Source organism: Leptidea sinapis, chromosome 13 (assembly GCF_905404315.1).
Source record: "Leptidea sinapis chromosome 13, ilLepSina1.1, whole genome shotgun sequence".
Taxonomy (NCBI): Eukaryota; Metazoa; Arthropoda; class Insecta; order Lepidoptera; family Pieridae; genus Leptidea; species Leptidea sinapis.
The window spans coordinates 2069408-2081683 of NC_066277.1; the positions used below are offsets into that span (position 1 = coordinate 2069408).

At 31.9% G+C, this 12276-nt stretch overlaps 1 protein-coding gene across 3 annotated transcripts; it reads right to left on the bottom strand.

Moving 5' to 3' along the window:
* Positions 1–204: 204 nt before the first annotated feature.
* LOC126967710 (uncharacterized) lies at positions 205–11512 on the bottom strand. 3 transcript variants are annotated; one of them, XM_050812318.1, is made up of 7 exons: positions 11368–11512; positions 10999–11105; positions 9858–10191; positions 8825–9203; positions 7767–8029; positions 6207–6393; positions 205–5546 (listed from the first exon to the last, which is right to left on the bottom strand). In XM_050812318.1, the coding sequence occupies exons 2-7, from the start codon at positions 11050–11052 to the stop codon at positions 5162–5164; spliced, it is 1602 nt and encodes a 533-aa protein (XP_050668275.1). In that variant the 5' UTR covers positions 11053–11105; positions 11368–11512; the 3' UTR covers positions 205–5161. The 3 variants fall into 3 exon arrangements, with proteins under 3 accessions (XP_050668275.1, XP_050668276.1, XP_050668277.1); XM_050812319.1 differs by lacking the exon at positions 11368–11512 and adding an exon at positions 11178–11352; XM_050812320.1 differs by lacking the exon at positions 11368–11512 and adding an exon at positions 11206–11351.
* Between the last annotated feature and the right edge of the window lie 764 nt (positions 11513–12276).

A 12276-nucleotide genomic window follows, 5' to 3' on the forward strand; every position in this document is an offset into this window, starting at 1 on the left:
GTGTTCAGTGAAAATTTGTCCAAATAAAATATCCATATTTTAACGGTAATAATTGGTTCAACTGATTTTTACCACGAAATTAACGCTAACTTCCGGCAAAAAAAAATTCGGAGTTACCCTCAAGTCACCCCTAAAAAAATTTATTTCAAAAAGACTAATTTTAATGTAAAATTCAAAAGGTGAGGTATAAATGAAAGACATGAAAATAAAATGCTTATTTATAAACAAACAATTATTTTTTAATACTAGGTTGGCTAACTCAATTTAATTCTCATCACTGAAACAAGTTTTAGAAAAGCAACGGCCTAGAAAATCTTACTTGCTCATGGTATAAGCCAAAGAGTATAATAATATATAGGGAAAAGAGAACCCTCTCTACGCATTATGAGCTATTTGAAAACTAGCGCCATCTGGAGATTGGCCCCGAAAATAACTATATATAAGCTCGAAATTATAAAATTAATTTTTAATGTTGTGACGCAATTAAATAACTAACTCTACTTTTGTAGGTATTGCAATTTTTACCATGTTGAAATTGCGCGTAGAGTTAGTTATTTAATTTTGTCACAACATAGAACATAAAGAATAGATTTAGTAGTATAAATATGCAAATTGGAACACGAGAGCTACATACATGCGCAAACGCTAGAAGTAGCCGCCATTTTATGACCAGTAGGCAGTGACACAAACAAAGAAAAGTTGAAAGGTTTCACAGCGAGAGACAGCTGACAAGGCTTTCATTTTCGGGCCAATGAACAGATGGCACTACAGTCTTCTGAAAATGTCACTTTAAGGCGTCTGTCCCACCCCTGGTATAGGCTTATGCCTACCAGAGATTTCAATGGCTACTGCACTGTACAGTACAATATGCGTTGATGCATAATAATTGCTAGATAAAAATTAAACCTATACATGTTTTGACTAGAAACAGCAATAGTTATAGACTTTAATGTAGGTAACATTTCTAATATAAGTTATAAAAGTAACTTGAAAAGCGAGAAATAATTAAAAAACACTAACGTAAATCACATTAATGAGAGATTCTCAAATGTGATAGAGATATTCCTACATAACAATGAGAATAAATAACATGTTGAAATCCTTAAACAAAGTAGATATAAATAATTAAATGCAGTTTAAGCGAACATAATATTTTAAATGCTCTTAGGGGCTGTTTAACAATGTACAAAGTAAAAATTCCAGATAAAACAGATTGCGTTTCACAATCACTTCACAGCTATATTTAATTACTCTAATATATGACTTATCTGGCAGCTTAGTCTGGCAACCTCGCACTTAATAGTTCCGATAGACGATATGAAAAAAACTGTGAAAATGAAAATACGAAATAACGTAACACAAGCATAATGGCATTTCATATTTTACAGTTTTCTTTTTTTTTTAAGCGGGCGTGATGCAATTTTTTTTATTTTTTTTGTTCAATTTTTGTATCATTATTTTTTTTTCCTCTCTTTTTCGCGTTTCACATTTCCTTTCCTTTTACATCCTTTCCTTTAGGGTACACCCTAAGGCTGGGGGGATGGTTGCGCCAATTAGCTTCATTACATAGAATGAAAGGGATAACTTGGATCGCGGCATTATCCGCGAAGCGACCGTGAAGAGTATACGTCGACCCCCGCATTTTTCAAAACGTGCGTTCGATACGCGCCCGCGCCGCTACCTCATATTATAAACTTTTTATTTAATATTTTGAGCTCTTCATAATTTACATTAATTTGAAAATAAGCTGTGTCTGTGGTGTAATAAAGAGAAGGACGTCCTGGCGAGGCCTGCAGAAGATATCAAGGTTAGTCCCTGGAATTTTACTGCATTGAGCTAATTGGTATTACTAGGAGACGAACCCCGCTACCTTTTTTTTCCATACAGTCCACTCAAAATAATCTTTTAGATTACCCGCGCGACCAATTTGTATAACTAAATAATACCTACTTCTACCACTATTTTCACAATAGGTAAAATAAATCATCACATAATTGTATTCCGCTTTCGTGCAACGAAATTTGAGAATTTCAACTAAATAGGTAATAATTGTCATGAGCCTTTTATAATTGTCCATAAGTCAAGCGGGAATTTTGGGATTTATTCGAGTGCGTCAGAATAACATAAGAGAGACAAACTTGCACCTTGTGAAGTACTCCCATCATACCTGAGCCCTGTTTATAGGGTCGAACGTCTAGAGCAGCCGATCAGATTAGTAAAAAAAATCGATCGGGAGAACAACTGGAGCGCGTCAGATTGTGGTACGTTAATTATATGCAGTAAAGGGTGAATTTCAATAATCTAGCAATTTGTGCCCTACATAAGGAAATCGGAAAGTCAAGTTTCAAACCAAAAATTTAAAAACCGTCAGAATTCCTCCACATAATTATCAGATTATGGATCAGCACGACAAGGACATTAAGGTGAAGCGTCTGTAGGTATAATAATCTGACGCACTTGAGTATTTCATGGTCACTTTTTTTTTTTTCATTTTCAAAAATCGTTCATCACTTTTGGTCACATCCAAATCAGTATTATGAATAGGAGCTACAATAAATAGGGTTCACTTAATATCTCATCTCAATGACGCGCTTTATAAGTTTTTTTATCCTATTTTCTACCCCTTCGTATGGCCCACCATGCAAACCGGCAGATTAATATTTTTCCGTAATCAGAATACACTATTAATATCTGAAGCGCTTGAGTATTTCTTTGTGACTGTTTTTTAAATTGTTGTTAACGGGTAGTGACAGGGTAGGTAGGTACATATCATATATTTTTTTTAGCACCTAATCCTCCAATCCAATAGGTGTCCACGATAGTCAGTTTTAAGTGACTATTTAGCTTTTGGGCATGGGCTCCCCTACCATTGTATAAATTGACATTATTTTATCAAACGCTTGTCAATCCCCGTACCCGGCAGATAACTATGATATTTGCTACTAGATCCATCCTATAATTTCAATGGCCCTTGCCTGCTAGATAACACAATCTATAGTCTATACATTATGAAATGCAAAAGATGTCTTTAATCGATAGTAGATAAGTAGAAAGTACATTATAGATACACAAGTACATTCGTAAATTTACTTGAACATTGTGAAACAGCCCCTTACATTAATAAATTATACTCAGATGGAGCGCACTGAACACAAGAGTGAAGCCACCAAAGAAAATACAAATTCAAAAGCGAATATAAACTCGCTTCATTACTACACTACGAGTCGCATTGTTTACACTACACGATACTAATAGTTTTATGATGATAAAAAAAGCCGTCTTGTATCATCAAACATAAATAACATAATAACATATGAAGCCCGGTATCCACTAGAAGCGGAGAGGAGAGGAGATAAAACGCGCTTCTGTCAGGTTATTTCCACCAGAGCGGAGACATGTGAGCTGTGTTTATAACTTTATAGTAACGCTTTCGGGTGTGCGAGGCGCGGCGAAAGGTCGCGCGAGCGCACGACGCGGCACACAATTCTATAAACAAATGAGACATCTCTTCTTCTCTCCGCTTGATCCATTTCATGAGGAGATGTGGAAATAACGAAATCTAATTGGTTATCAAAATCATCTCCGCTTCTCTCCGCTTTGGTGGATATCGGGCCTTACAGTTGTTTCCAAAAATAATATAATGAAAATGGAATATCATTTCCATAGGGTACTATTATTTATATATTTTTTTTTATTGTTTATATATAATTATGACTTCGACACACCAACACTGTAATGAATAAATAAATATTGCAAGTTTATTTTTATTCACTTCCCGATTAACCCTTATTTTATTAAAAAGTATGCCTTGAATTAAAGTTAACGTTATAGGAATATACGTAGCTAAAGTAACAAAAAGAGTGGCAATGAGTTTCTTGCCACTTTTATGGCATTTTGCACATCAAAAGCGACTGAGGGCCAATTAAAACCATCAACAATAAAAGTAAGAAAAGTACCCATCTGTCTGTCTGTAACTAAATCTTCCAAATTATAATACAAGTACCACTGCAATACTATGGAGATTAAGTTAAATATTTTTGTATAAAATTTTGGTGTTACAAATAATATTGCTAGTTACATTATTAGCAAAAAAAATGCGTATATACAAAGTACACGTGTCAGAAGTGAAACTTCTTTGGCAAACTAATTTAAATCCGGTTTAATCTGTTCTCTAAATCTAATTTTATTGGTCAATATAGAAAAAAGGAATGTATTAAATATTTTATATTTTATGAAAAACAGTATGTGGAATTCTCAAATGACGAGTGGCAAATTAAAATGACACATGTTATTTGTAAATATTGGAATCTCCTAACCTTCAAACGAATTAACATAAAAAATTGTAAATTAAAAAGATAACAAATACATATATTAACTTACTCTGAACACGTCCTGCTTAGTATTACTATAATTAATGAATTGAATGAATTACAAATTTATCACAAAATATTTATAAATTTAATTCAAGGTTTACGCACTATATAATAAATAAAAAGATCTGTGACAAGACATTATGCGACAGAATTGCCTAATTGCCTATTCTCGATCCATGGCTATGTGCTTCATGCTACGTTCGCCCTTTCTCACTCTCTCTCAATAGCTCCCTCCCTCTTCTTGGATACAAACGTCCCATATTTTCGTGTCATTTTATTGCGTTTCAACCGTAACTACCAGGGTAATACACCCTCATGCGCGTAAAGAAATTTCACTTCACCCTATCTTAATACAAAATTTCATATAAATCGTTATAGCCAGTGCCAAGTTCAAACTTAATATCTATATATAATTTACTATTTTAAATATATAAAATAAATAAAGACAATAATTATTGTTTTATTTTATAAATGGACCTAAAGAGAGACATAATCAGGTAAAGGTATCCCATTTAACTTGTATTATTATTATTTTTTTGTTTAGTGACCAGTATTCTAAATAATGTGTACTAATAGTGCGAGACATTAGTTCCAAAAATAATTGCGATTTTTTCCCAAACATCTAGCAACATTACACACACACACAGAAAGATGTATGTGTCCCAAAAATGTCACTACGCACATAAATATTACACGACTTCACCTTGTGTTTTAGATTACTCCATCTGAGTATATTTTGTTAATCTGTGTAAATGTTATTCTTTTGAAAAATATCTTGCAAAGGTGTTCTAAGATCCATCAGTTGATTTTGAACTATTCTCTATAACATTAACATCATCATCATCATCAGTATCTGATGAAATCTCAACAACCAGGAATGGATCTTCAATATCAAATACACTTGTAGTAAAATCATCGCCAAGAGCCTCCAATTTTTCTATTATATCAGATTGTTCTAATTTAATTTCATTTTTAATTTTCAATTCACTTTCTGCTATTACTTCACTGGCTCTATCTAAATCTAATTCATTATTAGCTTTGTTCTTCTCAGTGTTATTATGATTATCGAAATATTCATCTGAACTACTGCTATGTTCTTTCATTTCAATATCATACAAAGTCCCTGGTTCAACCATCTTTGATGAATGAACTTGATTCTCCATTTTAGCATATCTAAAAGAATATTAAATATGGGCGTTACTTTACTTCTATAATAATATATGGTCGAGTTTGAGTCGAGAGTTACATGCTGATAAGGAAATCCTCAGACTAAAAGTTTAAGGTTCTTTTGGTGCGCTCCTGTGATATAAGCTTCTTGTGTTTCTAGGACGATCGAGATAAACCGCACACACCTTCCTAAAAGGCCGGCAACACTTCTGTGATCTTGTTGCTATACCAAAGGAGATCGGAGATTTACCGTTGATCACCTACCATTGTGTGATCTGTACGCTTGTTTGTCCTCTTGAAAACAAGAAATACCTGCTATTTTTACCGTTTGGTGCAGACATTTGTCCCGTGTGATTAGAGGCGCGGAGGTTGTAAAATATTATCTACGTGTTTGATGAGGGCATCGCAGGACCGATCGTCATGGAGAACTTTGGGGGACGACTTTGTCTAGCAGTGGACGTCTTTCGGCTGATGATGATCTAAGCATTTCTCATATTTCACATAGTAATAACTCTTACTGCAGTGTATGTTATTATTTGTGTGAAAATAAAACGGAAATATAGGCAATAATGATATTACTAATAGGAGAGTGTAGATATCATGAGTATTATCATAGATTTAATTTAATCTTAAACTACTATTAATATAATAACATATCGGCTTCACCTTTCCAATAACTCAGATTCATTCTTGATTCCCAGTTTCCTATTTGCCTCTAGTTTAGCTGACAAGTCTGCATCCCGATCTGCAGGATCATCAATATCTTCTTTCACTCTGGATATCAGGTCTATCCATTCTCGTTTTTGTCTCAATGCTTGTAAGGTACGCCCACATTGAATAAACAGTCCTTTAGCTGAAATTTTAATTGTTCATAGAAATATATCGAATATCATTCACTTTTACTATTTGCATCTTTTCTAATGTTACCTGTAATGACTGACTGATTGATTAATGAACACAGATTCCTAATTCACTGGAGTAACAAACTTGAAATTTTTCAAAAAGGTTCCTTATATAGGTGTGCACTAAGTAATCCATACTTAACCCCTATAAGAAATGTCACTTGTAACAGTATAAATTAAGGGACTTGCAACGATTGTATGACAGTATACAATTTTTAATGTCTGCTTCGGGATAGACAAAAAAGATTTAGACTACTGTTCGCCTAACCCAAATTCAAGAATTCAGAAATCAAGACTACAAGATAAGGTCAATTTTAGAAAACATGGCCTGCTCTAAACGACACGCTGACATAGAGTCTCTTTAGAAGTCTCCAGAACAAACATTAACTAGATTTGCCATGGAAACGTGTGAATATACCGGGTGTAATCGTTAGGTGTGCACAGGCGGTTATTCCGTAACTATTACAGATATCAAAAAACTTTAAACTTTAAATAACTTTTTAAAAATCAAACCAGAAGTACCCAAAATTTAGATATTAAACACTCCCATACATTTATATGATATTAGTAGGTCATTCACTGTATCGCACGAGAAGGGCGTCATCTCAAATACAAAATTTTGTACTAAGAAATAAATATTATTTAATTAAAAGATGGTTTTATATCTTGTTAGGTTAATAAACGATTTCCATCAATATCAGTACTATGCTAAAATAATCTTTTTAAATAAGGACACTAAAACCTTGGTACTAATCTACTAATAGTAAATGAATGGATGTGTTAATAATATAAATTTTGGATACTTCTCATTTGATTTTGATGTCATTTTACAGATTAGGTAACGTACTTCCGATATCAGTTTAAAGTTCTTTGATATATGTAACAGTTATGGAATACTCACCTGTTCACACTTAACAATTACACCCTACATAGATCGATTGTAAACAGACACATCACACATGCCAGGAGTAGTCATTTTTATTTAGATTACATAATGTCAAAAAAAAAGAATGTAAACAGAACAGTTGGCCAAACTAGATTATAAAGCAAAAACAAATACAAGACATAATTGGCAATTCAAAGGATGGCCTGGCATTTTCTGGTACATTATTAGCAAAGGTACAGTAAACGAATTGTAACGACGATTCTAGACTCCAACCCCACTATGGTTCTATTATGCTGATCTCACCAGTTTTAAACTTAAAGTTGCTTTCACACTGCTACTATTTTGTCTTTAATATAATAATAATGTAAATAAAGCCTTCTCAGATGTGCCTTTAGCCCTCTCCCATGGTAGGTTTTTAATCAGGTTTTGAAAACTTACCCTCATTTCCTATTTTTAAATGATCCCAACCCAGATTATACTTATCATTGGCCAATACAACACATTTTAATACATCATTGAAATTAGGAAATGGTGGATAGCCATCATCACCAATGTTGCTATTTAGAAAATCCTCAAGTACTTTCACAGTTGATGCACATTTTCCATCTCTAATTTTAAGTGTAACTTCTCTGCGTTTTACTACTTCAGCACCAGTTAATTCACACAGTTTTTTATAATATTGAACAACTCTAGCTTTCAGTCTGAAAATAATGAAAAAGTTATAATATTTATATTACAAGACTATCAACTTAAAATTATACTAACTATACCTATTTCTGTTTTGGTAGTGATTCAATTAGATAGACCAATAACACTAATTTTAATCTTCTATGACTAAACATGCAACCTACATCAGAGACTATTCCAGTTTCTCTATGACTACCAGCATTCAGATTTTGAGTAAAGCTAAGCACACTAATCTCAAAAACTGCCAATCTGTTTAGCATGCTTTTAACTAGCTAAACCAGGCCACAATTTGCTGAAGCTCATTTTACACTGGAGAGCAAATAAACTGGGTCACCAACTAACTCTGATCAGACGATTTGATTTTCTCAAAAAGTAAAACACAAATGTCAGAAAATTTAATATATGTGCTATATATTACATCAAAATTTGGAATTTGGGGGCAGGAATTAGGTCAACATCTCATCAAACACATCACAGGATCTATGTAGTAGAAAATACACAATAAGCTGATGTTTCTACACAACAAGCTGTATATTATATATGATGAAGATATAGTATATTGATAATTGGTACTTACCTACATATATTGAGAAAATTATTATTTATAAAATAATCAAACTGAAATAACATTTAGGATTTTGTAGAACTTTAGACTTTTTATAACATTATTTTTTTTATTTATTTATACTCTGCAGTTATGATTTTTTTAAATTATTAATCTACTTTGACTTATCATCACCTTCTAATACTGTAATACATATAACTGTGAACGGGTAAAAATTTAAATTTAAAATGAAAATGAATCTTACTTTTCACTTCTAATATATGCTGAAGAGGTATCATGAAGTTTGACTTCTTGCTCTTCTAATTTATCTATTTTTAATTTTAACTTTGAAATTTCAGTCTCATATAACTTAATCCTCTCCTTGATCTGTGTTTCCCTTAACAGCTTCTGGTATGCTAAAATTTCACTCTCATTTATAATCTCTTCCGGAATGGCCACACTATAATTGACTTCCAACAAGTTTGTTGCTACTTGATCTTGGTTTTGGTCTTCATTTTCTTTATCATCTCTAATAACAATTGTATCCTCTATTTCATCTAAATTTATTATATTACTATCATTACTATTTATAACACATGGTATTTTTCTCTTTCCTCTCTCTCCAAAAAATTCTCCTTTTCTTTCTGCAAAATGAAAGCATTTAGAGACATACATTTTATTTTTATTTCATTTAAATTATCATTGAAAATAATAATTGTCTTATGATCTTTATAAAAAGTTCAAAAGTAAAGGATAAATTATACAATTTTTTTCCTTCACTTTATCAATGAAAATATTACTCCCACCAATTTTAGTATTATTGAACTATAGATATTTAATATATATATACACTGAGGAAACACAATATTATATAAAACACAATGAATTATTGAAGAAGGGATGGCTACACAAATCCAAATTTATTAGGACAACTGTTGAAGGATTGTCCGGACCAATTTTGATGAGAATTATAACTAGCTTCAATATTGGAATTATAAAATCTAAGGAATCAGTACTCTTTTGTATTCTTCTTATTGTGGCCTCTGTGGAAAAACCCACCTCTTTTAATGTAAGTACCATATTTTGATAGTGTCACTAAGAAGGATGAAGTTTGTTTCATCAAAATTACTTTGCCAGTTGCAAAGGAAACATTTCTTTTAAGTAATGTGTCAATGATTTTGGCATGGATGTCTTGAGAAGCTTTTTAATCAAGTCATACAACAAGCGATCCATTCAGTGTCAAAGCAACAATGGGGCTCTCTACCAATAACAGATTAATAAATAAAATAAGAGCTTACTTCCTGCTTTATCCAAAGTAACTAAATTAGCTCTCTTCTTAGCCTTAGCGCCCCACAATTCCTCACACAAGTATTTGATATGTGAGTATTTTCGTAAAGGCTCTGTTTTTATTAAAGTTTCTGCATGATTAATAGCATTTTGAAATTTATTTGATGTCTTGTACTCATCTGTGGCCCTTTGATATGGTTTTAGTAATGATTTATACAGAACTTTCATCATACCCTGAGAGTTGTCTAATGATAAACATTGTTCGAAAAATTGGGCTAGTATAGGTGGACTTTCCCTGTATAGGTCATCATAAGATAAGGTAGCTTCTCTATAATCTATAATTTGCTGAAATTCAATGCATTCATGTATCAGCAACAAAATTGATGTACATAGTAATTGTAGTTGATGTGACTATAATAGTTTTACACATTCATAATGTTATAAACACATTAATATTGCTATTTATTGTTAATAATAGATAGTAGTTATGTATATACCTAGGCAGTTCATAACTTCTGCCACACTATTATTGTGAAAGAATTAAGACATGTTTCAGACCAGCAGCCAGTTTTGTGTGCTTTTTGCTGTGAGCTGGAGCACAATATTGCCAAAATACCTAGTGTCTATGATTGAAAACGGTATTAGAAAGGGGTTCTACAAGATGTGTAAGGACTGTATTTTGATATGCAACAACATTATATTTTTTTCACCTTTCTCACAAAAATATATATCTAAGTTAAGCCCCAATTTAAGACTCCCAGCTAAACCACAAATAACAGTAGAAAATTATCTCACTAGACATGTTGAATGTGGTTGATTGCTTACTCAATGTTGTGGGTGTACCTTGCCAATCATTTTATTTATAGTAGCTCAACTTCACAGTTTAAACTATTTCATCCAAAAAATAATTTCTAAGTGCTTTTTCCCCACATACCTTTACACGAAATGTAGGATCTTTTAAATCCTAAGCGCATTAAACACTGAATATTCAAGTGTTTTAATGTGACAGAACTTGACCTGGCTAGGTAGATTATACACATAGTGTATTATTTGTAATAAGCAAAAAATATAATTGGCTTAAGTAATTAAATCTTAAGATGAGCATGAAGGATTAAAAATGATGTTAAGTACATATATAAAAATAAAACTTACACAGTCCTCATCAGCAGATTCGTGTGATAAATCAATCACTACATTGCAACTCATAGTAAATGGAGAAACATAACTATTCGAAATAACTCTATCTTTATCAATTAAATCTAAAAAAACAATTTAAATAAGTATTTTAGCGTTTTTAGATCGGTAACTTAAAATAAACATAACCTACTAACAAGTAAGAATTATTTATTACGGTAACACCTGCTAACAAGCGAATCTTATCTCACATGCTATCTACAATCTAATTGGTATTTAAATAATATGTACAATTAATATTTTTAACTCTATATCGCGTAAACTAATAGGACAAAATAAATTATATATTGATTTACTGCCGGCAATGATATTTAAAAGTATAGATACCTAGGTTACCTAGACAACATTCGGTGTTTGTAAATGATACACAAACGTACACTTCCAATAATTTAACATTGCAATAGCACACTACATTACGATTACACGTCAAAGAAGGATAGTAAATGCAATTATCGCAAGTGAAAAAGAGATAAGTCTAATTTGCCAATAACTTCGTATTTGCATAGCAAAAACACAGAATCATTCACCAGATATGATTTTTTACCTTACACCGTGATTTATGCCTAAAATACGATTAATTCATTAATTAATTAATTAAAGTTATAAAGTAGTAAAACTACATTTAAATTAGGTAAATTAGGTTATTAAATTAAAAAAAATAGTTTAATATTGATTATAAATAGCCATAACGATGATATAAATTATTTGTACATAAAATAATAAAAAAATTCAGACATATCAAAACAAAAACGAAATGTATTAACAATAAGGGTTTCATTTTTACAATTTTACTAACGACGGCTCCCAAAAAGTTTTAAGTTTACATATATTATTTCTTGTATATTATATTATTTATGAATGTATTTCTGTTGAGGGTTAAGAGGTAATAACAATAAGATAATGGGAGAAACAGAAAATGATCCATTGATTCTTCTGCAGTTAGCAAGGGATATACCGAAAGGGCAGTGTTACTGAAAAAACTCCTATGCAAGCAGATAGCACTTACTGTCTACGTCCGCTACCTACCCTAAAACTTGTTTTTGTAGTTTAATAGTTCAGCTATACGCACTTGTTTATAAAAAAATATTAAATTTCATATTACTTTTACTGCAACAACGCCTTTTTTACATCATTTCCGAAATTGTCCTAAAATATACTACCTCGATCATCCCGCGGCACACAGGGTAGTTGCGGTATATTCGGAGTATTATCGTATCGTTCCAAATGTGTCGATGT